This window comes from Eucalyptus grandis, chromosome 5, assembly GCF_016545825.1.
Source record: "Eucalyptus grandis isolate ANBG69807.140 chromosome 5, ASM1654582v1, whole genome shotgun sequence".
Classification (NCBI taxonomy): Eukaryota; Viridiplantae; Streptophyta; class Magnoliopsida; order Myrtales; family Myrtaceae; genus Eucalyptus; species Eucalyptus grandis.
In genome coordinates this window covers 57310629-57337869 of record NC_052616.1, presented here as the reverse complement: position 1 = coordinate 57337869, position 27241 = coordinate 57310629, and the positions used below count along the sequence as shown (strand labels likewise).

The 27241-nt window shown below is 39.4% G+C and overlaps 1 protein-coding gene across 1 annotated transcript; it reads left to right on the top strand.

Moving 5' to 3' along the window:
• The first annotated feature begins 19285 nt into the window (after positions 1 to 19285).
• Positions 19286 to 26373, top strand: LOC104447603 (jacalin-related lectin 4). Its single transcript, XM_010061323.3, has 8 exons — positions 19286 to 19770; positions 21271 to 22255; positions 22540 to 22983; positions 23236 to 23682; positions 24155 to 24637; positions 24756 to 25187; positions 25356 to 25809; positions 26085 to 26373. The coding sequence occupies exons 1-7, from the start codon at positions 19286 to 19288 to the stop codon at positions 25746 to 25748; spliced, it is 3669 nt and encodes a 1222-aa protein (XP_010059625.3). The 3' UTR covers positions 25749 to 25809; positions 26085 to 26373.
• Positions 26374 to 27241: the final 868 nt, after the last annotated feature.

Sequence of the window (27241 nt, the reverse complement as noted above, 5' to 3'; positions counted from 1 at the left end):
ATTATCAAATAGTATTTCTCTAAAAATTGTTTCTTAGAGCATAATTTAGCAAACGGTTTTTGAATTTACCCGAAGTCCTTTAAACTAAATTGCTTTGCATTTTCCTAATGGGAATTCAAAATACTATACTAAACTCACCCTTAGAGAGACCTAAACAAGGGTTGTTGTGGTGGGCTTCAAGTGGTAATATCAATCTCGAATGTGTCTTGAACTTGTCGGGCGATTGAGGCATGCACTATCGTGTGAATTTCCACTGAACTTGTGTCAAAATTTCTAAAAATAAGAATTGCAATCCATAAAGACCTGAAGCCCCCAAACTGCTTTGTTTATTTTTCTTTACATAATTGTCTCTTTTCTTTCTTTACTTCATGTTGTACAATAATGTAGAAACAATTGGCCTTTTAATCAAATAAACGCAAAATCACCAATAAAATAAACAAAGGACAATGAAAAACCCTAGAGATTTTTATGATGTGATTTGAATATTGATACCTACTCCTTCAGGAGAGTTGGTAACAAATAATCTATTAATCAATCGCATAACCATAGTATTAGCATTTCATCGAGGTTCTCATGACTAAAAGATCGTGCTTAATTGAGGAAGGCTGTCCAAGTTTTTCTAGGGTTAAGTTAGGGTTTTTGGAACGTTCTTAGGAATGGGTGAGACGGTAATTGTGCCAAATTCTAGAGCTTTCTCGGCTTAAATGCAGGCACTTGGAAGGAGGGAGATACGGTCTTGTCCGTTAGATTGAACATGAATCAACAGTTGTAGTGAGAGAGTCTCTAGTATAAGAAGAGGTGCTCTCTTCCTCATCGTATCAGTCTAATCATTTCAATAACAAAATTCCCTCCTCTCCCATTGTCACGCCCCGAACCCCGAGACACGTGAACAACCCGCCATAGTCATGCAAATGCGACATTCCCAAGTAGTGTCGCCAACCCCAATTTACTTTTTTTTTATGCGCAAGCGGAACGTACTAAGAAACCCCTTACAAAAGCATACGGGATAGGACAGCAGAAATATCAACTCAAAATCAAACAACATACTTTCATATATCATCAACAATCCATGGCTTACATACATCAACCGGATTCAGGGCCTAAACACCAAAAATGGGTCAGAGTCTATGCACATCAAAAGAGGGTTAGCCTACACAACAAGGATCAACCCACCAAAAAGAAGAACGGTCATGTAACTACTAATTGGACTCGTTCGACGATCCCACATCCTCCACGTCCCGATGGCTCGGGTCGGAGATGACGGGTTGTCCACCCTACCATCGGGAAGGTCAGCCACACCCTCTCCTAGAAGAGCATCCATCACAACCAGGGGAATGTCAAAACTGTCAAGCAGACCAATCCTAAAACCATTGGCCCCAAAACGGAACCAGACCCTATACCTACGGGGCACCCTAACATCTTCCGTCTCCTGGATCCACACGGTAGCCCTGATCAGCTCATAGACCCAATGGCTCCCAAGGTCAGGGGCGCTGCGCACCTGCTCGATGATCTGCACTAGGAGGCCATTCTTTTCTAGGGGTCCCGCCATCTACGGTCCCGTAATGTTTTCCCCAAACCGGGATGAGACTTTGTCTCAAAGGCAAGTTCACCCTCCTAAACCCCTATTAGAAAGTAAATACGCCCCGAAGTAGCTTAGCCACAACATCAAGAAGACTTACCTCGGCTTAGCCCTCATCTGCATGTTAGCACAATTTATATAATTCAACCACGTACAATTATGATAACCAACCAACCATGGCACAATCACATCATCAAAACAATTCAACCACTTGGATCGTCTCAGCGATCAATCGACTCGGCCGATTACATGTCATTCTAGCAAATCAATCATTGCTCTCAATCCCGGCCCTATTAGAAAGGTTTAACAAACAGTGGCAATCACGACCCCACTCGGCACGACCTTTAATTAGGTGGTCCATCACGGCCTCACTAGGCACGACCTTCCCTAGGTGGTACATCACGGCCTCACTAGGCACGACCTCTCCTAGGTGGTACATCACGGCCCTATTAGGCACGACCTCTCATAGGTGGTCCATCACGGCCCTATTAGGCACGACCTCTCATAGGTGGTCCATCACGGCCTCACTAGGCACGACCTTTCCTAGGTGGTTCATCACGATCTCACTGGGCACGACCTTTCCTAGGTGGTACATCACGGCCTCATTGGGCACGACCTTTCATAGGTGGTAAATCACGGCTAATCTCCCATCAATTTCCACACTTAGGGTTTTCTAAAGAATCCTCATAAATCGCAATCACACTCAATTCATCACAACCAATCATCAATTTCAAATTCTACTAGCACAGCAACGATCGGCACGAAATTCTGAGCAACTAGGGTCAAAATAAATTTTCGAGTTTTTAATGAATTTCGGAATAAGATATATTATTAAATAATCCAACAATTTCGAAGCATTTATTTAAATCATAAATAAACTCCTTTAAGTCACATCAAGGTTTATTTTAAAAATAAACATACTTAACCATTAAACTAAACATACTTTACCTTAATTAATCACCTTAATATAATCCACAACTAATTAAGCCAATATATCCACATAATCTCAATCAACTTAAGCTAAACATACTTAGGGCATCATTATCTCGCTAATCGCGGATTAGTGAGGTAAACTCACCGAATCGCTTTAGACGGGTCTCCGCGAAGAGCACGACGACGCCGACGACAAACCTACACGGATCAACACCAAATGAGGACTAATATAGGGAGCCAAACCGAGCTTAAAAGGAGCTGGTTCTTGCTGGTTTTTCCAGCAACTAACCGAGCTTGAAAGGGGTGGCGGAACGGCAGCTGAACGGACGGAGAAACAACGGAGAAAGACCGGCGGAGGAAGCTAGGGCTCCGAACAGCAGCTCACGACGACGGACGGTAGCGACGGGGGCTTCGACGACGACGAACAGCAAGCGGCTTGGAGCGATGACGGTCGGGACTCACAGCGGAGACGGAGGCAAGGCGGCTCGGTGCGAAACGGAACGGCGAGCGGTCGCGCACAGGCGAGCAGCGACGGCGAACTCCGGCGGCGAGTGACGAACGGCGACGACGTGCGGGCGACGGGGCGGACGAAGCTCGGCGGTTTCCGCTGGTCTCTCCTTCGGTTTTCCCTCCCAATCTCTCTCCTTTCAAGCTTAAAGATGATGGAGACAAAGGGGGAAGTGACATCCCCACTTTTGGTGAGCCAATTGGCTTGTGACACTTGTCAAGCTCTCCTTGAATTTGGCCTCCACCATGACATCACCTGCCGACGTCATTCTCCACTAATTCAAATCCTCCATAACATCTTCCAATAGGTTCACTTTCATTTTCCGCCGGTCCAAGTTCTTGTACATTCAATTACTTCAATTTCCATCAATTCTCTTCTAATTGAGTCCAAATTAAAGTCCATAAATTAATCCAATGTTCCTAATAAGATTTGTGACATAACCGAACCTCCAATTTCTAAATTCAATTTCAATTTCCCCGATTAAATTCAATCTGGTGTAATTTTAGCGCGCCTAATCCACAGAGTAGCTTTTGGGGAAATTTTCTTGCATCCAACCCGAGGGTGATCAGTCCCCAAGTTTGACGCGATAAAATTCCTTAATTACTTCACTCAATAGACTAGTTCCCTCGTGAGTGGCCAACTCCGAGAGACGAACTACATGCACAGATGAATTGCCCGACTCAATTGGCTGAAAATGAAACTGAGGAAAACCGGGATGTCACACCCATAGCTTCTTTCTCTACAATCCTTGTGAGCAAGTGAGTAATTATTCCTTGGGAAAGGCTTAAATTAGATGTTCCAACGATCAAGGAAGCCTAAATTGAAACCTTAATTCACAATGACACATAATTTATGATTAACACTAAATGTAGTAAGAGGAAACAATAATGGCATGAAAGTTAACCTGTCAAATCTAATGCTAATAAAAAAAAAAAAACTAGGGTTGCTCAGTGTTGCAAGAGAGCCTGAATTAGCACGAAAGTAGATATAGCATGGAAGTGGCAGATATGTTATACTTGGATAAGAGGCCACCAATATAGTTAAGGCATGAGAGAGTAGGTGCATCGATCAACAGTGAGCAGTTGCTTCTGATATCCATAGGAAACTCCTTTTCCATGATGCACAACATCAAAAGCTATGGAGCAAACATATTCAAACTTTGAGATGCCATATGCATTTTTGAAGAATTCTGAATGGAATGAACCGAAAACAACTTTTCAATTGATCCATCATCCTCGAAAGTAGCCGCAATTTACTTGAGAACAAAAGCACTATTGAGAAGGTGGGAGTATTTGTGTGATTAGAGTTCTTTATTTCTAGGGCTTTGTGGAGAGGACATTGTTGTTTAGTGATTCATCCTCCCTAAAATCTCTCTCTTATGTTTTGTTAATCGAGAGGTATCTTGTGTAAATTCTTGGATTACCACTATGAACCTTGTGCTTGTGGTAGTCCAAGAATTTGCCAAGAATAGAGCTTTTGTACTTTTTTGTTAATCCATGAACAAATAATCTATATAGACACATAGATCCGTAGATCTATATATCTCGATAAAAAAAAGAATAAATAGAACAAAAAAAATTGGAATAGATTGATATATTTCTCGAAACAAACAAAAAGAAACGAATGATGAAGCCTAAATCATGGATCAACTAAGCCCTCTCAAGGGCTTGCTTAAGAATAAGAAAGAGGAATCTCATGTAAATAAGGTTTGATGTTTTTCATAGGGATTCCATAAATGATGTGGACATCGAGCCATACCGAGGAGGAGGTGATGAGGACCCATTGTCTATTCCTACTGGTTCGATTACGCGAGCGCGGGCCAAGTAATTTAGGCAAGTTGTTGGCGTTATGGTTCGTGATCTTTGGCATGGAGATGACCTTGGATCAAATCTTGAAGCATCTTGGAAATCTTGGCACAATTTGATTATCTAGTCACCAAATATTTGACCAAGTCATATATATATATATATATATATATATACTTGACCTTATCAAGATTCTCTTTGGCGGTCGATTCGACTTATCAAGCGAGATAGCGAATTCTTTCGCCCGTGGCATCTATAACGTTGGTTGGTTGACACGCGTTCGTCAACAGGTCACGTTCATACCAAGGTTGCCAATCACAAGTTTGAATGGAGGTTGAGGTTCGCAATTCGCACCATCTGAACCTTCGTAAAACGATCTTTCCACAACGATTCACATTAATAAATATTCCAAAAAATAGAAAGTTCAAAACAATTGGAATATTTTTGGATATCCCATTTCATATGATGGGAGTTGCTAGTGTATTGAGCGATGCTCTACTATGCGCTATTTATGGTGTCAAGTAGAAGTGCAGTGATGTATGTAACTGAGGTATCCTATCAGACCAATAGATTTGAATCTTGTTCCTACATGATCTGATCATTTCAATCAAGCATTCGCTAACTATTTTGATTGTTCAACTCTTTGATAACATAAAAGAAAAAAAAACCAAAGCTCGACTATCCCTCTCAATCTATCCAAGGGATGGTTGGGCAGAGGCCTTTGTGTCCTCTCCATATACGTGATATCTTTCTTTTTGAATAAGATCTCAATTCTAGCGAAAGTTTTATTAGATACCTCATAACCAAAACCCCTCTTTTTTCCTATCCAATTCATCCACTATCGTGAACCCAGTTAGATTTAGGCATTATATACTTTTTTGTTATCCGGGGAAATCCAATACTATCTTTTGAATCAAAGAAATAGCTCTCACAACTCTACTAGTCTATTATGATGCACTTCCACTTTGACACCTATGTAGTGATAAACAACTTGTCTCACCATGACTTCTATTTAAGTTCTCAAAACTTTTGTCGCTCCATCCCGGTAAGGCAAAGAACAATCACTATTTGGACTTTGCTATTGCAAGCTTCAGGGAAGTCAGAATAGGAGAGGAGAGCACTCATCTTGGGTGGGTGGGCTCTCTCTTTAGCCCTACATCTCTTGTCCCATGGAGGTCTTCTCTTACTAGTAGGTCTTTTTTGAAAAACTCCATTTATTTTGATTTGGATGGCAGTTAGACCTATATTTTTTTTTATTTCAAAAGGACTCCTTATGAGCGTTTTTTCGGTCTATGATTATCTAAAGATAATTGAGTTAATAATGTAACTTTCATTGAATATGGCTTTCCATAGAATTCGATATGTATCCATGAGATCGAGTATGGAATTTTGTTTATTCACTTGAAATGTACATTATGATAAGAACTCCCAATTCTATGGCAATTACAGTACTTTTGATCATGTCTTCACATGTTCTTGTAGTAGCATTCAAGTACTCCCCTTTGATTTCGCTTGATTTAGGCTGTGCTTTAAAAATTGATTAGGCACAAAATAAGAAACGGTACGCCTCTTGATCAACAAAACACAAGGCACTGAAATCTAATAGTGGCCTTCCCACAAAGCTCAAGAAATCTAACTAATTGAAGTCGAACTGAGCCCATAGTTACTTCTCCCACCTCGTGGACAATGCACTTGTTCTCACAACATCTGAACAAAGCCAAGGATGTGTTGACTAAAACACATCAGGGAGATCACAATTAATTGCAAATACTAACATGGAACTTATCCTTCAGATCATGGCGCCTAGCTTTGTTAACCGTTGCTTCAGCAAGTAGTCATAGTCAAGGCATGAAGTAGGAAACTAAATGAAGATAAAGTGATATTCCATTGGACAACTCTAGGCAAACTAACAAGCTAAACATCCCCCCAAAAAATTCAAATAATGAAGATTGCATTATCCATGAACAATAGCCACGCTTAAACAAGTGCCCTCATGAGCAAGAATCGCGCACGACGACACTCAAAGAATTTTTACGATCCCCCTTTTCAACTAAACGCAGCACAGAGATTTAATGAATGGCAGGGTACAAACTCCCGTTTCAACCTCAGCAGTATCGGTAGCTCCAGCGTATCAATGTCAGCGTCATTCAAGCATTTCATCAAACGCTTCGGGTGTCAACCGGTAAGTGCTCAAAGCACCAAATGCCATGCCATGAATCTCGCGCCGCTCACACCTACGACTGGTGAACGAAACTTCTCCTCCCGATAGAAACCCAATTCATAGATCTCTCTCTTATTTTCTAATTCACCATCTAGATCGCCTCGTACCCTAAAAAGCAGAAAACTTTTACTCGACACACAACCGCCGAAACACACCCATGAAACGATGGATGAAGAACGGCGGGACTGGACTTGGACTCGTTGAGCGTCGACAGGGGTGTCTCGAGCCCCAAGATGGGGATGGGAGACCAGAGAAATAATAAACGTGCGTTCATATTTCACCGAAAACTTGTCATCGCTGAAGATAAGTTGAAAAAATATTAAGTTTATGGTATTTGATATCTAAGTGAATCCCACTGAAATGCATTAACAAAATCTTATTAAACTGAATCAATAAGAATTAGCACGAAATTTAGGAAAGATGATTTCCTTTTTGTGAAAAGAGGGAGTCGTGTTCCTCAATCTAAGCTCATTTTTAGTTTATGGAAAGTGTTCTTTGTAAATCGATGAGCTTTCATCATTCAAATATTAGAAAGTTGAAAAAAAAAATTAGTTTTATGATATTTGATATTAAGTGAATCCCACTAAAATACATTAACAAAATGCTATTTAAGCTAAATCGATAAGAATTAGCAAGAAATGTAGGAAAAATGACTTCCTTCTTGCCAGAAGGGAGAGTTGTGTTCTCCAATCTAAGCTTGTTTTTATTCCATGAAAAAGCGCTTTCCATAGATAGTTCTCCATAATCTAAACATCAGAAGAAAATTGAAAAAGAATTTCCTAGAAATAGTTTTTCTTTGAACGAACAAATCCTAAATAGGATAAACTTATCAAGAACATGATTATTATTATTATTATTATTATTATTATTATTATTATTATTATTATTATTATTATTCATGCTCTTACAAGTTCCACCCATTGCTTGTGGACAACGTTTGACACCTACGCTGACTGTTAAGGGTTGGTTAGCGAAGAGTCACCTCTTTGATCCGGACGGATTCCGCGCAGTGGCGATTCGGGTGGGAAGAGGAAGGGCCGGGTTTCGGGGCACAGGAAGAGCTCTAAAAAGGAGAGAGACGGAGCTGGATAAAAAGTTGTGATTTGATCTAAATTATTTAGAAAATTTTTCAAATAAAAATTTTTCATTCTGAAATTCAAGTGTTAAGTAGTCATATCTATTTAAGTTTAAATTCTATGAAGAAAAATAAATATGCCGTTTTTGATTAATTATAATGTTTTATGATCATAAAAGAAAGATGATTATTCCTATTCTAGCTTGTGGAGTATTGGGGGAATATTTCGAATGAGAGCTTGGAATTGGGTCATTATCTTTAAAAGGACTTAGAGAGGCCCAAACGAGGGTTGTGATGGGCTTCAAGTGGCAAAATCAACCTCAAATACGTCTTGAACTTGTCGGGCGATGGAGGCAAGCACTGTTATGTGAATTTTTTGGCTGTACTCGTGTCGAAATTTATAAAAATAAAAATTGCAATCCATAAAGACCTAAAGCCCCCAAATTGCTTTGTTTATTTTTTCTTCACATAATTGCCTGTTTTCTTTCTTTACTTTGTGTTGTATAATATTGCGGAAACTATCGATATTTTAATCAAATAAGCATGAAATCACCAACAAAATAAACAAGGGACAATGAAGAACTGTGGAGATTTTTATGGCATGATTTGAATATCGATACCTACTCCATCAGGAGTGTTGGTAACAAATAATCTGTTAATCAGTCGGACAACTACAATACTAGCATTTCATCGAGTTTCCCGTGACAAAAGGATCGTGCTTAATTGAGGAAGGCCATCCAAGTTTTCCTAGGGTTCCGCTAGGGTTTTTAAACGTTCTTAAGGGTGGGCGAGACGGTAATTATGCCAAGTTGTAGAGTTTTCTCAGCTTAAATGCCAGTACTTGGTAGGAGGGGAGATGCGATCTTGTTTGATAGATAGAACATGAATCAACGGTTGTAACGAGAGGGCCTGTAGTATAAGAAGATGTGACATCTCCCTCATTATATTCATTCAACCATTTTAGTAACAAAGTTCCCTTCTCTTCCGGAGCTTCTTTTTCTACGATTCTTGTGAGCGAGTGAGTAATCGATCCCTAGGAAAGGCTTAAGTCAGATGCTCCAACGATCGAAAGAAGCCTAAATCAAAGCCCTAATTCACAATTACATAGAATTTATAATTACCATTGAATGCAGTAAGAGGAAACAATAACGACATGAAAGTTATCTTGCCAGATCTAATGCTGATAAAAAAGAAGAAGGGTTACTGGCAATGCAAGAGAGCCTGAATTAGCATGGAAGTGGCAGATATGGCATACTTGGAGAAGAGCCCACCAATATAGTTAAGGCACGGGAGATTAGGTGCATTGATCAATACAGGGCAATTGCTTTTGATATTTGTAGGAAACTCCCATGATGCACAACCTCAAATGCTACCACCTTCAAAGCTTTGAGATGTCAGCATTTCTAAAGAGTCAAATTCTGAAGGGAACAAACTGAAAGCAGCTTTTCAAATGATCCATCATCATCGAAAGCAGCTACAACTGATTGTGTGATTTACTTGACGCATTGCTTCAACAGATTCTTTGTTTTCTTCTATGCTATGAGAACAACAGCACTATCGAGAAGGTGGCAGTATTGTGGACGATGGTTCCTAATCTTGACTTCAATGAGTTAGAGTTCTTTATTTTTGGAGCTTTGTGGAGAGGATATTGTTGTTTAGTGATTCATCCTCTCTGAAATCTTTCTCTCTTGTGTTTTGTTGATCGATAGGTATCTCGCATAAATTTAAAAAATTGTTCTATTCTTTCTTTATGTTATACTATTTTGCTGAGGAGTCTAGCTAGTAGTCAACTAACGTTTCACTCCATGAATTTTACAATAATTGTTTAATAGTCTCAAGCCACTACAGGTAGAGTAAAGACTCAAGGAGAGAGCCTTAGGCTAGGGGGAGGCCTAGAAGCTCTTAAATTGGAGCTTAGAATATCCAAAGTCAGAGCATATAAAGATTAGAGTCCTCCCTAGTTCTTTTAAATAACTAAATGGGGGGACGGGTCAGACTATTCATGAAATAAAGCTCTTCTTCATCTTTTCGAAACATTAAGTTAAGTGTCGGATAGACAGCCTTAGTAGCTCTGTGTGAACAAGTTATCCTTCTGTAATTGAGAAATGAAACTTATAATAGTTGAGTATGTGGTGAGAGAGAGTATATTGTAAAAGTTGTGTTTGAGTGATTATTCTGGATGCTATATTTATAACACAGTCTACCATATCGAGTGTGTTGTTTAGGTATCTCACTGGCTTTAAGAGAGGGGCATGATGCCCTCACTAGCCAAGGTAAGGGCGCATGGCCCCTTGCCCATATCAAGCTAGGCGAAGGTGCCATAACCCTTGCCTAAGACTCGGCAAGGGTCAAGAAAACCTCATGGCACTAAGGAGGGTGTCGCAAACCTCATCGGCTCTAAGCGAGGGATGTGACCCCTTGCCTAAATATGGCCAAGAGAGGGCATTGCAGCCCTCCCCCGAGACTCGGTGAGGGAATGGCGAGGGCTATGGCTCCCTCGCTTGGGGCTGGCGACCCTCGACAGCCCTAAGTCCAGGTAAAAAAAAAAAAAAAAAGAAAAGAAGAAAAAAATATAATAAATTCAAAATATTATTAAAGATGTCCACATCATCGCCAATAGTATCACGTAGGATAGCTGGAGTCCACATTAATGATTTCTAGCCAAAATCGGCCAAATTGAATCAATTGGTAAAACGTAAAAAAATTTATGACTTAATTGGCATAATTTAAAAAATTTAGGATTGAACTAAAACAATTACAATAGATCTAAGGCTTTTTTGGTTATTTTCCTCGAATTTGTCTATGGGGCCTCTTTGGAGGTTATGTTGGTATAGCCGGATGAGTACGCAACTTCTTTTTTTTTGGATATATCAATACATATAAGGGCCTCAGTCAACTCGCTCACATTTCGAACCAACAAAAGAATATGGGGACCGTATGGAAGAGAAGAAGGGAAGTATTTTTCCTTGCCATGAGAAGTCAGGAAAATTGTTGGAGTTTTTGGGAGATAAGGTACTTTTCTTGATTCTATTGGAGAACACATTGAGCTCTACTAAAAAACATCGAGTGTGTAACTTTAGTTTCGGGATATATTGCGAGTGATTTTAGCTCTACTATTATCAATTCAATCACATTTTTGAGCAATGAAAGAACATATGGACGCAGACAAAAAGAAGAAGAAGGACATATGGACCCTTAAGTATTGAAAAGGGAAGGTATCCATCATTTCTAGCAATTGGAGGAAAGATAATTGGATATTATGGAAGTTCTATCACCTATTTGGAATATGAAATTATCCAAAGTCTTAGACCTATTGCACTTTTGTTAATTTAGTTTTAAACCTTTTAATTTTGCCAATGTGACTAATTTTAGCTAGAAATTGCTTATGTGGACGTTAGTAATAAGAAGTAGGACGGTCAATGCATATGTGAACAATTTCTATAATTTTTATTTCCTTTCTTTTCTTTTCTTTTCTTTTTCTTTCTACCTTTTTTTCCTCAACCAAGTTCGATGAGGGTTGCCGGCTGACCCCTGCCGACCTTGCTAACCATGGTTGAGGCGGCAACCCTTGCCAACCATGGGCCAAGGTTGATGAAGGGCGTGCAAAAAGACCAAGAACAGCCTAGAATCGAATTGGAATTGACGATTCCCATGGGGGCCGATCCGGTTCTTGGTTCCAATTTAGTGGAATCATTGAGTACCGGTATGATTCTTGGTTCTAGGCATGGAATCACCTGCCCATCAGACCATTATATATAATTTTAAAAAGAAATTCCATTTTATTTACTTAATTATTGGGTGTGTAATAGGATTAACTCCATACTTTCTTTTTTCATTCTAATAATCCATTTATTTACTTTCTCAACCAAAACAAAATAAACAAAGGTAAATGAAGGAGAGAAATGATCGGAGATGTCCATAGGAGCCAATGACTCATTTTAAGAGTATAATTAAGTCTTTCCTTAACCATCCAGTGATTAAATTAGGTTGACATTGAAAAAAGAGAAGTTAAGCAATTAATGTTTTAACTTTTAAGAGGTTAGGACTTTTAACCTTGAGTCTAAATCTCCACTCGTTTCCTGTATAAGGAAACCTTAAGAGGACCACACCATGACCTTCGAACAAATTAAGTTTTTAGCTAACGAGTATTGTCTATTCATTTTGCCTTATAGTTTTTAATTCTTAATCAAATTAAATGGCTTGCAATTCAGCTCGAATATAAGGTCGAACAAGCTTTGTAAGTATTGGGGACTAGTTCCATGGATTTACCTGGGAATCAAACTCAACTGGCATTTTAGCTAATGAGTATTGTCTATTCATTTTGCCTTATAATTTTTAATTCTTAATCAAATTAAATGGCTCGCAATTCAGCCCCAAATATAAGGCCGAACAAGCTTGGTAAGTATTGGGGACTGGTTCCATGTATCCACCTGGGAATCAGACTCAATCGGTATTTCGGTTCTTGGGTGGATCCATGTAACCAATCAGCGGGTCTCGGTTCTAATTTTTCGGAACCGGTCCTTAGTGGGCAATTTTTAGTTCTAAGGTAGGAATTGTCCACCTAGACCATGTTCAACCTTGGGGTTGATGACCCTTGTCGGCCATTGAGCCAAGGTCACAACTCTCGAAAATGGCTGATGAGGGTCGAGTGGCCCTCACTAGGCTTGGAAAGAAAAAGAAAGAAAGAATAGAAAAAAAGTTATGCGAATTATCCAAATTAGTGCCGGCTGTGTCACGTGGTACGATTGACATCCATATTGGCAATTTCCGACTAAAGTTGGTCAAAAGAGCTTAATTGGCAAAACGTGAAAATATGTAAGACTCAATTGATAAAATTGAAAGATTTAGGACTAAATGTAACAAAATTAATAAATTTAGGACTTTTTGCTCATTTTTTCCCTTTTTGGAATCTATTGGAGTGCACTTAGAACCAGTATATCATCTTTGTCCAAGTCTACCGAACCATTTGGAGGCCAAGGGAGACAACCTTGGAATGGAAAATAAATTGGCGTGAAGAAAATAAAGATATTGTTGAAAAGCGTTGTCAACCTCACCGCCATTGGCTATGACAAAGATGGCGAGTCCACTAGGTCTTCGAAACAGGATAGAAGTGGCAAAGGTGAAGTTTATATGATGAGTGATCGAGTTTTAGGACTAGGACTATCTTTCTTACCAATCTTTTCTTTAGCTTTGCTACACAAAAGAAATTTTATTGACTTTTTGGAGTCTTTCAATGCATATCATTAATGGAATTATCATTGCTGCAAGATTCAATATGGAAGGAAATACCTGAATGAGAAAAGAAACGGGAGCTAATGATAAATGAGATTAGGTTTAGCATTAACTTTCTTTTCCCCGTCCAACTCAACTTCCTATCATAGCTAAGCACATTAATTGCAAACTTTGTAGGTTGTCTTTGGACTACCCACATGAATACTTAACCTCAGTCTCCGGTTATATCAGACGTGACTTTAGCTCAATTGTCATTCGATAGCTGATATTTCAAACTAATATAAGAAGGCACGGACTGTTTGATGAAGAAAAAAGTTGGTTCTTTTGCTGTCCATTGGTATGTAGCAATATAATTGGCTTTTATAAATCCCATGCCCATCTTGGTTCAATAGGCGTTTACTCAGAACCAATTTATTGTTCTGGTCCCTTCAAATCCATGAAGCCTTTTGGTAGTCGAGGCGTGGGATGATGATATCTGCACAGATGTGCAAGAAATAAACATAGTCACTGGATCGGTGAAGACTCCGTTACTTTTGAGTATAGAAACAGTGGGTCGACAATCCAGAGCCCTAAACACAGGCCGACGGAGGAGAGACGAGACTTACGAGGTGTGACTATCTTTCAATGACTTGTTATATTGTCACGTGTCCCATCAATTAATTATAACTCGCTATTAAGGTCTTAAGCACTTTTAATGGTCAAATTATGGACATTTCTTTTTATGGACATTGACATCGGACTTGTGTTGCAGAGAATTCAATAAGTAGCTCAGATACATCATTTGAGGTAAAAATATCGGTGAATTTTGAAGTTTAGGCTGACATGTAATCTAGAATCTTGGAAATTATATTGTCATCTTTCATGGTGGTTCATTATGCACCGACGATTTGACCATCGCGCACTGTAATCCCACGAGATAGCTCCCATATTAATCAAAGCCCAAAAACAATCCCGGGGCATTGCACTCTCCTTGGCCGGTGAGCCCCGCATCCAATTCCACGCACGAATTCAAACAAAAACGCAAAATTAAAAGGCCTTGAATTGTCCACCAAAGCCGGATAATGCGCTCTTGGGAAGCCAACGATCAACGGTCAACAGTCAACATCGTACTGCAGCTCTAGTTTCAGTGCTGTAATTTTGCTCCTGCATTTACTCCATCTCCCTTGGCAAAAGTTACCGGGAACTCATGAAAATGTGTTGAATTAAATCGAAGTTGCAGGTCCAGATTTCCTCCAACCGATCATGGACAAGTTTCTAAATAAACGGCTTTGTTGGTGAAAGAAATGCATCCCGGTAAAGAGCTTGCAGATACAACTTGATTGCTCCAGGAAGTATTTGACTTCGTATTCTGGTTACATAAGAGATGATTTTGGACATGTGATTTGCTCCCTCACACTTCAGAGCAACGAAAGAACTTACGGACCATTTGGTATCGAGAAAGGGAAGTACTTCTCATTTCCTTCAACCGGTGGAAGGATAGTCGGATTTCATGGGAGGTCTGGAAGCTTTCTAATTTCGCTTGACAGTGCGCATATAGGACACTAGTGACTCACTAGTAGTGAGTACTGATAGCTGCCAATGTGTGCCTTCGCTTGTGCATGTCGGGTATAATTTGTACTTGTGCGTGCTTTCGAGTGTACATGGCCCATCATTTTTGGCACGTGCCAGTGTATGTCTTTGCCATATTGCCTTATAACTATGGAGAATAGATGTTGTATGTAGAGGACCCCTGGTTCTGTTTGTAATATCTTCAAGCCCCTTATCTACATCTTGTATTTGGTCTTCTCTTTTTGAACCTGATTTTACACTTAGAACATCATATGCTAAGAATTGTGTTGAATTATGTCTCAAGTTTGAATTCGGATGATGATTTATTATACTGAATTTTGTTGATAAAAATTTCCCAAGTAGAAGAAATTCGCTGGACTCGCGAAGGATTACAAAAGATGAAATAAATAAAGGGCAGCAAGGTTTTGTTATTTTACGTGGTTGCAGAGGAGGCCAAAGAAGCCGCAGACGTTATCCACGGTGGGGCCCAAACACATCAATATTTAGGATTTCTTTCTTTGGCCGATGAAGTCCCCTCTGCATACAGTCTCACGTGAAACCAAAAGTGGGCCCAGGTCCGTGTTGCCGAATTCCTTTTGGTGTGAAGGGCCAAGTTCAAACCTTTGACCTTGGGCACACACACACACGAATAAAAGAGACAAAGGCGTAGGTTATTTCTTCTTTTTGGGCTGCTGAACGTACGAGCTGTGAGAAGCCGCACGCCGCCGAAGCAAGATGCCAAACGTAAGAAGCCGCACGTCCACCTGGAGAATTTTCTTTTTTGACGTGCGATTTGAACGCGTGGTATTTTTGTATCGTGAGTTTATTCCCAAGTGAGTTATTTATTTGTAAACACTTAGGATTTGAGGTTAAATCTAGGCGTGGAAAATATTTGAACGATTGAGCGATTGTAAATTTTGATTCTCTGATTTTAGTGAATTATTTGCTATTGGCTCTTCCTGTGGATGTAGGTACCGATACTAGACCAAACTACGTAAATTTCTAGTGTCCTTATTTTTCTTATTTATTTCTCTGGCGATTTCGTATTGACGTAAATTGCAATATCCTATCGTTTCCACATATTACATCCCAACAAATTGCACGTGAAAAGGTTGGGTGTGAGTGACTACAGAAATGGTATAACTATTTTCTATCTACAAAGATGTACATCTTTATTACCGAATGCATGAAAAACTGGAGCCGCCCGTTTGGTCTCACGTGATCACTAATAAAAGGTTCACGTAAAAGGATCCAAAGCCAAATAAAATTTTCCAAGTTGACTTGCTTGCTCGGGTTGGAATAATCTAGTGTTTCTTTTTGTATTCAGATTCCGCAGCCCATAGTTGCCCCCATTTTTCATATAAACTCGCGAATTTCTGCTAAACGTTGGTACGGGTTTATTTTAATAGAACATTTACGACGACTTGAGCATCGACTGTATCCCAGGAGCATCAGCTCCCTTGTGCATAAAGAATCACGGTCTACTCCCACTTTGAGGAAGAAAAGAATTTACAATGGTCGATGAAATATTAAGTGGCCTTCAAATGCGCCCGAAATCCAGGTTTGCTGGAAACATCGTATTGCAGTTCTTGGAAGCCAAAGGTCAACTGTCAACATCGTATTGCAGCCCTACTTTCGGTGCTGTCGATTTTCGTGCAAATACTTTGTAAAGTTAATATTATGAAAACGCCAAACATGATAACTTTACTCTCTACTAGTTTTCAGTAAAATTCACTATCAAATTACTGAGTTGGATAATATATGACAGTTAACAGGTATAACGGTTTGGGATTTTATGACCTATTTGTCACAAATATACCGATTTGAGATTTTAGTGGTAAAAAAATCAATTTTGGGTAAATTTATTATAAATATGCCAGTTTATGATTTTTGCTTGTCAAAAAATTAATTTAGAGTAACTTTATTATGAGTGTACTAAATTGTAGTTTTTCTTCGCATAAACCTCACCTTATATTGGATTTTGCATTTTACGAAGTTGAAAGTATAATCTTCAGACAGAGAGAGATTTGGCTCATGCTCGAACCAAACCAATAATTGTTTGCAAGTTATTGAACCATGACCTTGACTGTATCAGCTTAGAATAAGCATAATGGCTTGATGGCTTGCTCATGCCAACCACCAAAAGCTTTGAAAGAAAGGACTGGATAAGAATATCACAAATGTCAATAATTTTCATACGATGCACACTCGAGAGCAATACTATAACTGTTTCTTTTTTAATCATTTGAGTACATGACTTCTAGAAAACACTCACTTAAGTATCATAATTTTCAATAGATTAGCCCGAGTTAGGTTGGGCTTTTTTGACAGCTCTAGTTTCTAGGAACACCGTTTAGGGCTGTCAAAAAAGCCTGAACTGAAGGCTTCATTTTCTATTTATTTATTCGGGTCTCCTCCAATTTGAGCAAAGGCTCTAAATTCGCGTATTATGACTATTCCGGTTCTATTCGGGTTTGAGACCTGAAAAGAATAAAAATATATTCTGTCTATGACTAAAAAAACCTTACCCCATCTTCATCTCTCCTCGTCCTTGGCTTCAACTCTCCTCCACGAAGCCAAGTTGATTGTAATTAAGAAATCAAGTTGTGATTAATAGGATTTGGGAGAGTCCACACTAAACATATGCAATTGTATCGTGAGAGGAACATTAGTTCCCGTTTAATAATCCATGAACTTTTCCTTAATAGCACGCCTCTGGAATATCTCCACGTGAAGAAGAAAAAAAATTACGATGGCCGATGACCCGCATCTAATTCGAACAAAACTAAATATAAGGGGAAAAACTAGAAAGAAATGTTAAAAGGGATTGAAATGTCCACCAAACTCACGTGACGCGCACTTGGAAGCGAACGGTCAGCTGTCCACATGCTTTTACAGTTCTTAGTTTCATGGCTGTCGATTTTTATGCAAATACTTTGTATTTGATTCTGCATTTTTAGGAATAATCACCCACATAATCCCTAAATTTTGACCCAGTATATAATTTGATCCATAAATTTTTAGTTTGTTTAATGTGATCCCGAACTTATTCAACTTAATCTATGAACTATATTAAAATATTCAATGTTGTCCTTCCATTAATTTAAGTTCAGGGACAATATTGAACTTTGTCATATAGTTCCAGGACTAAATTGAACATGTATCAAAAGTTCATGGATCATAATGAATAAATTAAAAATTCAGAGACTATATTACACATTATGTTACAGTTAATGAACCGTATTGAACAAATTAAAAGTTTATGAATCACATTACATATTTGAGCATAGCTTAAGGATTACTTGTGTCATTTTGTCACATTTTTTTTTGAAGTTGAACATACGATCGATAGGGAGAGAGAGAGAGAGAGAGAGTGATTTTGCACCTGCCATTCAATTCATTTTTCTTTTACAAATGTTAGTTGGAACTGACAAAGTTTATCAAGTAAATCCAAGTTGCAAACTCTAGATTTCCTAGAACCAATCACAAACAAGGGTAAGTTTGGTTCGGTATTGCCAAAGTCTTTTCGGGCTCTAAAGTCTTTTGGGTAAATGTAAATAGCATTTGACAATTTTTTTGGAGATAGTTTTGGGGAAATGTAATTGCATTTACAAGGCGTTTGGCCCAAGGCAAGCTTAGAGGTGCTTTAGTATGCTATACTTCCGGACTGCAAATACATTTTTGTTTCTTTCATCTCTACCTTCGCTCAATTTTCATGATTTTGGAAATGTCCCTACCTCACATGAACTCACCAGCGAAGGTTTAGGCCACCAACAAGGTCAATTCTAGTTGTGCGCAAGCCACTCTAGACCCTGCTAGCCATGCTCAAGTCACCCAACCTCAGGCGTGGCTGGTAGGCATTAGCTGAGTTCTGCCGGTAGATAGTTTGAGAGTTTTTTTAATAAAAAAGGAAAAATGACAATGCATAATTTTTACCAAATAGTATTTAAAGTAAAGTTGCTTGGCAATGTGTTTTCAAAATATACTTTACCAAATACTAATTACATTTTTTTGGCCCATTTACGTTTTGCCAAAAAACATTTTTGAGAGAACTAAACGCACCCCCAAGTCGCTTATTAAGTCAACTGACTATTTTGGTCAAATAAACGCATCCCACCAATATTTTGTCTTCACTTGGTAATTTATTGTACGACTACATGCATGTTCAAGTTTAGTTTAATCATTTCAGAAAAAGAGGGATATAAAATATACACGGGAACGACTAATAATCAACAGCCGTGTTCAAATTGATCCTAGTGTTGAAGGGTGCATTATTTCCTCGAAGTCATCATGAAGAAGTCTCCTCTTAAAGTCTTCCTAACATAAATACCCATTTGGCCTCTAGACCAAAGTTTCTACACCACATATCAAAAAGACAGGAACCATGTCATCTCATCAATGGAAACGCGATGTATTCGTGAGTTTCAGAGGCAAGGACGTGAGGAAAAACTTCATATCACACCTCTTCCGCGAGCTGGACCGGGCGGGGATTGACTGCTTCAGCGACGAAGACCCTCAGGACACTGGGGAGTACATCAATGACAAGCTCTTGGGAGCGATTCGCCATGCAAGATTCGCCCTCATTGTGTTCACCAGAAACTATGCTGACTCCAAATCGTGCCTGAATGAGCTGGTCGAGATCCTCGACTGCAGAAGGCAGCTCAAGAATGATGGCCACGTGGTCGTTTCCATCTTTCATGGCGTGAGCACGGACGATGTTTCGAAATTGACGAGCGGAAGCGAGTTCGCACAAGGTTTCGAGAGGTTGTGTGAGATTAAGAGAGACGATGCGCAGATAAAAAAATGGAGGGATGCCCTTGAAGAGGCCACGCATCTTTCGGGCTTGCATTTGGAGAACCACGCCCATGGGTACGTACCTGTGATTCTTGCTCCATGTCAAAGCTTAGTATCGCCGTCGGTGATTTTCCTTTTTCGAAGTTATTTCTTTGGTTTGTCTGCTTTGTAGATGGAATTTGTGAAAAATCAACGGAATTGGTTTTCTTGAGGGAATGGAACAAGTAGAAGTCTCTTTCGACTATCCTAAAAATTCTTATTGCCATTTTTTGAAAAATTAAAACCAAGCCCTTTAAGCATCTCTCTTTCTCGCTATGCTCTCCGCATATCCCTCTTCTCGGCCGTGGTCTGGGTCGAGCTCCACTCAGATCTATCGAGTTCAACTCAGATCTGACTCAGGCAGAGCTGGATGGGTTGTGGCTCAGCTCGGGTGGTGGTCGGCAGCGAATAGTGACAGCGCAGTGGGCGTCGAGGGGAGGGGCTGAGCATTGGTTCGGTAGATGGGTTAGGGTTTTGGCAAGTGAACTTTCGTAGTCGGTGAATTTGAAATGGTGGGAGAGGCAAAAGTGAAAAGAATATGACAAATTTGTATAGAGGACCAGATGTTAGATGCAACTGGAATGCTAATTGTAGGCCAGCAAAACTCATGGCACATGTTAAAGTAATTAAACATTAAATCATACATTTATTTAATAGCTTAAGATTTTAAACTGTTGAAAGCATTTCACAAAAAACTTACATGCTTCCTAAGTTCCTATTTACCTCTCCAATTATATATTTCTACACTTACTAGGTCTAGCTTAAGTTTTTAGAACGATTGATAATTAGACATGATATTGAACAAATGCTTTTAATATTTTTCTTTTAAAATATTAAGAAAGTCAAAGCAATAAGCCGTATGAATTCCCCAGAGTTTCTTGTATGCATTGTTGAGAATTGAGGAACCAAAATTAAAACTGTAAAGGGAGAGAAATGCAAATGAGATGCTAGGTTTGAATAGGTTCAGTTCCAACAATGTATAATAGGGTCAACAATTTTTTTTCCGCGACAAGTGCCTTTTGAGGTTTTCTACCGTTTTTTGGGGTCAAATTGTGGAGTTTCAGACTTAGAAACATAAGAACATAGTAGAATTTGGGAAAGTATTGACGAAGAATGCTTTTTACTTAATTTTTACTTTTTTATGGCCTTAATCAGAAATGTGTTGCTTCTTCGTATGCATGGTACGGCGCAGCGCAAGACAATTGAGAAAAGCCATTAAAAGAGAAAAAAACAAACAAACTTGACGCACCTTCGTTCCTCTGCCGCAGGATGAGGCGTCTATCGAAAGTAGAGCTTGGTTAATGTCCATTTCTTTGTTATTCATGCCAATGCCTATGGTGATTTCGTCATGCTTGATGTTCTTCCATTCTTGTCTCATATATACCCACATATAATTTGAGCACAATTTTTTTGTCGTACGTCGTCTTAAAGGTACAAGTGTCCGTTTATGTTCTCAGACAATTTTTTTTTTTTTTTTTGGTCGCATGTTCTCATACATATTGCTCATACAATTCATGTACTAACTTTTCACACCAGCAATGAAGCGAAGCTCACTGAAATGATAGTCCACTACCTTTCCGAGAAGATTCGTCAAACGCAGCCTCTCTACTTCGTGAACAATGCAATTGGGGTAGATCATTTGGCAAACGATGTGATTTCCTTGCTAAAGAAAGGCTGTAAGGAGGATGTGCGCATGATAGGCATATGTGGTACGGAACAAATAGGTAAGACAACAGTGGCCGTAGTTGCTTGTGACGGCATTTGTGGCGAGTTCGAGTGTTCTGTCTTTCTTGGTGAAATTGGAGAAGCGAATCGAAGTGATCTTCTTGGTTTGCAGAAGAAGTTACTCCAAAATCTCGTGAAGGAGGAAAGAGTGAAGATGTATGACATTCACACCAACATTAACGAGATAAAGCGTAAAATGCGTTGTAAAAAGATACTTCTTGTTCTGGATAATGTTACTAACAAAGAACAAATGAAGCACTTCGGTGCTGGAGATCGAGAATCCTTTTGCCCTGGGAGTAGAATCTTGATCACGACAAGAGATCGAGATTTGCTGAAAGATCTCAAGGTAGATGACAAGTACATTGTCAATGGATTGAATCCAGATCACGCACTTCAACTCTTTTGTCACTATGCCTTCAAGAGATCAGAACCTAAACAAGGCTATGAGGCGTTGTCTCAAAGTCTGTTTCATTACGCAGGAGGTCATCCATCGGCCCTCAAAAGATTAGGTTCCTTCCTTAGCGATAAGTCAAAAGATAAATGGCATGAAATATTGGACAAGTTGGTGAGAAGCCCTTATCTTGATTGCATCGATGGATCTCTCCCATTGAAATCCGACGGGCCGCATGGAGGTCAACGCGGCGGTGCTTATGATGATAAAACATACATAGGCGTAAGACAAATTAGTGTCCTCGTTGACAAGGTTATCAATTCCATCACCATCGATTATGATCAAGACGGATGTTTAGTGCGTTCTTCCGAGCACGGCGGACATCTTTGTGGTGACCTATTTACGGTTAGTATCTTTTACTCCTAAAAATTTCATTGAGTTGTAAGAGTTTCGGACTCTGGATCATCATGATTAAGAGAAGTAATTATGTGCTATATGACAGAAGAAGCAAAAACCCATCATATTATCAATATAAACTCTCGTATAGAATTGTAGAAGTCCATGTAGATGGAACAATAGATCAAAGGAACAGAAAAAATATAGAATTTAGTTTCTATATTTGAACAAAAGTACTTATTTATCTTGACAGAGATTGGTCACACTTCCAAAAAAAATTGCACTTATTGCAGGTCAAGCTAGATTATCCAAATGAACACCTAACTTCAATCTCAGGGCATATAAGAAACTACCGAATTCCAACTTTTATTCAATCTCTCAAATTCGATACCAACAACAGGACATATGGACCATTTGGCTTTGAACAAGGGCAATTTTTTCGTTCGCAAGTTGATGGCAGAAGAATTATCGGGTTCCATGGAAATTGTGGCGCCTATCTTGATTCAATTGGAGCACACTTTGGGCCAATTTCTCATGCATTTCCTTTTGAAGTTGTGGGACCTTTTGGAGGTGATTATGGTACAAACATTTGGGATGATGGGAAACATACAGACGTGAGGGAAATACTTGTAGGTTTCGATTCAACGATCAACTTTATCTCTGTTTTATACGACAAGCATGGACGTCCAGTTGGTCCCTTCACACATGGCACGAATGGAGGAGGCAAAACATATAGGGTAAGTCATTCTCTCTCTCTCTCTCTCTCTCTCTCTTCTCTCTTCTTTTAAGTTTTGGGGTTGTATAGCTGAGTTGGCTCCTTTAAGACATGGGGAAATAGATAGGGCCAGAAATAGTTTTAAAAAAATCGGAAGAAATGAGACATCACAAAACCAAGAACGTGAACATAACAATCGTCCTTCAATCTCATCTCTTGAATTTGTTTCTTGCTTTCCTCACCTCTTCTCGAACTTTGATTTTTTTCCCCTCAGATTAAGCTTGACTATCCGAGTGAGTACTTGACTTCCATCTCGGGCTACATTGGAGAAGTTTCCGGACTCACCATTCTTCGGTCGTTGACAATCCATACCAATGAAAAGTGTTATATACCATTCGGAACCGCAGAAGGAAGGTATTTTTCATTTCCATACACCGGCGGCAAAATTGTCGGGTTTCATGGGAGTTGTGACAGCACTCATCTCGGGTCCATTGGAGCTTATTATGAGCCGATTCCTCATACTCATCCTTCCAAGGTTTTTGGGCCTTTCGGAGGTGACAGTGGAGATCCTTGGGATGATGGAAGATACATTGATATCAAGAGGATTGTTGTTCGGTATGATCGATCGTTCATTCACTCCATTGCTTTCGATTATGTCGACGACAACGGTTCCATACGATCAATTAGGCATGGTGGGATTGGCGGGGAGAAAACTTTCGAGGTTGTATCTCATTTCTTTTCTCATTTTCCTTTTCTACTTGACTGTCATAAGTTCACTTTTCTGGCTTATCATAACCTTAATCGATGACAGAATTATGAACCTCGATTCTTAATAATTGCTTCGCAAGTGCACGTGAAAAGCTCACACCATAGATACATGAGGATCAGCATGATTGTTAGTAAACCAAATGGAAAAATCAATGACTTCACTTTATTAAAATTAAGGTAAGACAAACCTAGCCAGGAAAAAAAAAAGATACAAAATTAAATGTACTCCCACATTTGTTAGAAACATAACCCTTTCCATATCTTCGGACATGACCCATAAGGGATTTACACAAATCTTAGAAAATATAACGTGTTTTATGGATCGGAATCACTTTTCAAGATAAATCAACCCAATTATTTTGCTCATCAAATGACACAACATATAGTCACTCCATCAAATATGTGCTTTTGTGGCCTGTTTGCAGGTTGAATTGGTACCCGCGGACGAGTATATAACTTCTTTTGCTGGATATCTTGAAAATGCAAAGGACAAGGGCACTCTAATCAACTCGCTCACATTTCAAACCAACAAAAGAATACTGGGACCCATTGGTAGAGAGGAAGGGGCGTACTTCTCTTTACCATCGGAAGCTGGGAAAATCATCGGGTTCCTCGGGACAAGTGGTGATTACCTCGAATCTATTGGAGCGCAAGCCGAGCTACGCTCTAACAAGCTCTATCCCTTCAAGTCGGTGGGGTTATTTGGGAGGTCAAATGCCTCATTATGGGATGATGGCAATACCCATACCAATGTAAGGAAAATCATTGTTGAATTTGAACCAAGTAAAGGGCCATGCATCCAATCAATCGCGTTTCAGTATGAAGAGCAGAATAGAGAATTGTGGCAATCAGACACTCATGGTGGCATTAATGGAAACGAGTTCCATATAATAAGAAACGTCCATACGGTATGTTCCTGTGCGTACTTATGCTTCATAAAATCCTTATGAAACTTGCACTAACTGCGTTGGCGGATTTCTTTCGAGATTGATATCATGAGTTTGACGGTTATTTCTACTTCTGTAGATCAAAATAGATGCTGTGGATGAGTACCTGACTTCAATATCTGCGTATTTTCATTTGGGCGGTATTACTTCTCTCACCTTTCAAACCAACAAAAAAACGATCGGACCTATTGGTGAAGAAAAGGGATGGCACTTCTCATCTCCTGCAACGGGTGGCAAAATTGTTGGATTTTACGGGAGGAGTGATAAACATCTTGAAGCAATTGGAGCACATTTCGAACCGATCTCATATCTCTACCCAGTTAAATCAATCGGCCCATTTGGAGGCCTAGGCGGACATGCTTGGTATGACGGGAAATTTAACGGTGTGATAGAAGTTCAAGTAATGCACGATGATGTTATCCGTCACATTATGTTTGTATACGACAAGAGTGGTGAAGAAGTTCGGTCAAATAGGCACGGTGGTCACGACAAAGATGCCAGGATCACTAGGGTTAGTGTTCTTCTTCCTCACTGATTCGTCTATGCTTACTTAAATCTCATTTGCCAAGATGATGTTGGGATGTGTCCAGTCACATGATATGGTAAAACTAAACTTGACAAATAGGTCTTGTTTACACCACTCATCCAATTTTGAAGACGTATTTTTGAGATTGCGCAGGTTAGATTGGATTATCCACGAGAGTACTTGACATCAATATCTGGTTACAAGCGAGACGATGGTCAGAAAAACATCAATAATGCTATTATTCAGTCGCTCACATTTCACAGCAATAGAAGAAGAATTGGTCCCTTTGGCAAGGAGACAGGGAACTACTTTTGGTATCCAGCAACCGGAAGCAAAATCATCGGGTTTTATGGAACATGCGGCAAGACTCTCAATTCCATAGGAGTGTATGCAGAGCCCATACCACATCTGTATCCTTTCAAAACCGTTGGAGCCTTTGGAGGCTCCGGTGGGACTCCATGGGATGATGGAGTGCATACTGATGTCGAGGGGATTTTATGTGATTGCCAGCAACATCATTCACTCAATCAGGATTGCGTACGATAACAATGGTTCCTTCATTGAATGCCCTCAGCATGGCGGAGAAGACGGGTCTCCAGGCATCTGGGTTAGTCCATATCTCAATCCCCCGGTCTCTCTCTCTATCTCTCTCTTTGTTTTTCTTTTCCTGATTCTATCTCTTTTTTATCTGGAAGTTGTTCGCGGATTTATGCATTAACATGTATGCATGTCGCTTTTCACAATGTTCTCAGCTTCATATAGCGCAGTTTCTTTTCATCGAAGAATAAGGCACTTCTTTTGGCATCCTATATCTAGAGTTTGAGGTTCAAATCTTCTTCTGTTTTCACAAGGAAAACATGTTTCGCTTTGCTATTCTCGCAGGTCTATCTGGATTATCCTAAGGAGCGTCTTGTTTCGATATCCGGTTGGATGGACAAAAATGGAAGCACTCCTTACACTACCATTCACAACTTGGAAATACATACCACATACACCACTTATGGGCCGTATGGATTGTCAGCTGAGTCAATGAATGCTCGTAAAATGTTAAGGAAATTCCGTATCCCGAAACAATCAGGTGATGGGAGGATCGTTGGCTTTTTTGGAAGGGCAAGAACACGTCTTAATTCTATTGGAGCGCGTTTGGAACCATATTAGATTAAGCTTCCTCCCTCCCAGAACTTTTTTTTTCTCTTTTCTCTTTGGCTTATGAGTGCGAGAAACTTCTTCTTTATTTCTTTTTTGGATGATGTTGAGAAACTCCTATATTTAAACTGTTCATCTTGACAAGTTTTCACGTAATTTGATGATTAACTTCGAGAATGCTTCGAGTTACAGCAGATGTTATATTTGGATGGGAAATGTAGTATTTTATTAATACCTCCATGATGGGGTGCGATGAGAATGCACCATTTCGTCTTAATATGCTACGATGAAAAGACACCATTTGAAAGGGTGTGATGGAGTCATATAAAAGACTCTTGAAGACAACCGTTGGTACGGTTGGCAGAACGTACGCTTAGAATGAAATAGTTTTTTCTTTCTCTCCCCTTTCCATAAAAAAGAAAGAAGGCATTCAATTTCTCCTTTACAAGAACAATTGGCATTTACGCTATGGAAATCGGGTGTTTTCCTCGTGATTACATTCAAACCAATGTGAAGTATTTTTTTTCGTGATTTATCCGCAATTCAACGTTTATTCTAGGGTTAATTTTTGTTTGTGCATTGAATAAAGGTAAGTCATCTTCCGCAGACTTGAATTCCAACATTGGTATTAGAGCTCGGTCGTGAATTTTGCATTGTTTTTATCGAATTTTCTCGTTTACCATTTTATATCGAGATCAATAGTATGAAATCTACACTGTTTGGATGTTTATTGCTTGGGATTGCAATCTAAATCGTTGAAAACGAACCAAAATGAAGAACGGGTTTAGGATTGTGTACATTCGTACGGTTTTGGCCATTTTTTGAAATATTTTTTTGGCCAAAATAATTTTCAAATATACAGGATGAAAGTACTGGTTGAGATGAGTCTAACG